Here is a 926-nt window from a genome sequence, read left to right on the forward strand (position 1 = left end):
TATCATAGGCTGTTTAGTGCAAGTTCACGTGCTATTGGATCATGTAAAATTCAAGAAGACATCACATAACATTGCAATCCTACACTTTTGTTCTTCCTATATATATGTTCTCCGAATTATGCGAATCAAAACAAGAGCCAAGTATATTTAGCTCTCCATGTACATTCAATTCAATACATCAAAGCATGTGCTCTTGTTGTTATGGCGAAATATAAATACATTTAGTCATAAACAAGCACCAGAAGATGAGAATAGCAAGCATGATATTGAGTGCAACAAAAGAACTGAAGTAATACTAGCTAGGAGTTCAGGAAGCCCATGCATGCATGTATATACTGTAGATGAGTGCGTTCCTGTGTCTGAGTTGCACCAGGGTACCGTGTGAGTGATCAGTGCCTCGGACGAGGCCCGAGCCCGAGCCTCAGCTCCAAGTCCAGCTTCCTCTCCGGCAGCTCGCCGTCCTGCCGCCGCGCCGACCCGTCGCCGCTGCTGCTTCCGTGGCACCGAAGGCCCAGTTCCAAGCAGTCGTCAGGGTCGTCGGGACTGTCGTCGTCCGCGCCGAACAGGCTCAGCTCCCTCGGGATCGGGCTACCAGGGCTCACGGCCTCGGCGTCCGCTCCGGCGCCGGTGTGCCGGCCGTAGTACAGCATGGCGAAGTCGCCGCTGCTCATCAGGGACGTGGCCGGCGGCGCTGGGGCGTACGCCAGGTTGCACTCTGTGTTCCGGGCAACGGACGTGGTGAGGCGGGCGGGCTTGGCGCGGTCCCGGCGGTGGATGTTCATGTGCCCGCCCAGCGCCTGCGCCGTGGTGAACCCGCGCTTGCAGAACACGCACTCGTAGTACGGCCGGGCGGCCGCCACCGCCGTCGTCCCGCCGGGCGATCTCACGGTCTCGTCGCTGGACGCCGCCGTGCTGCCGCTCTCCAT

At 57.6% G+C, this 926-nt stretch overlaps 1 protein-coding gene across 1 annotated transcript; it reads right to left on the minus strand.

Annotated features, from left to right (window-relative positions):
* Window positions 1–389: 389 nt before the first annotated feature.
* LOC125554278 (transcriptional regulator TAC1-like) lies at window positions 390–926 on the minus strand. Its single transcript, XM_048717852.1, has one exon. It carries the CDS (start codon window positions 924–926, stop codon window positions 390–392), a length of 537 nt encoding a protein of 178 aa, XP_048573809.1.

Source organism: Triticum urartu, chromosome 4 (genome assembly GCF_003073215.2).
Source record: "Triticum urartu cultivar G1812 chromosome 4, Tu2.1, whole genome shotgun sequence".
Lineage (NCBI taxonomy): Eukaryota > Viridiplantae > Streptophyta > Magnoliopsida > Poales > Poaceae > Triticum > Triticum urartu.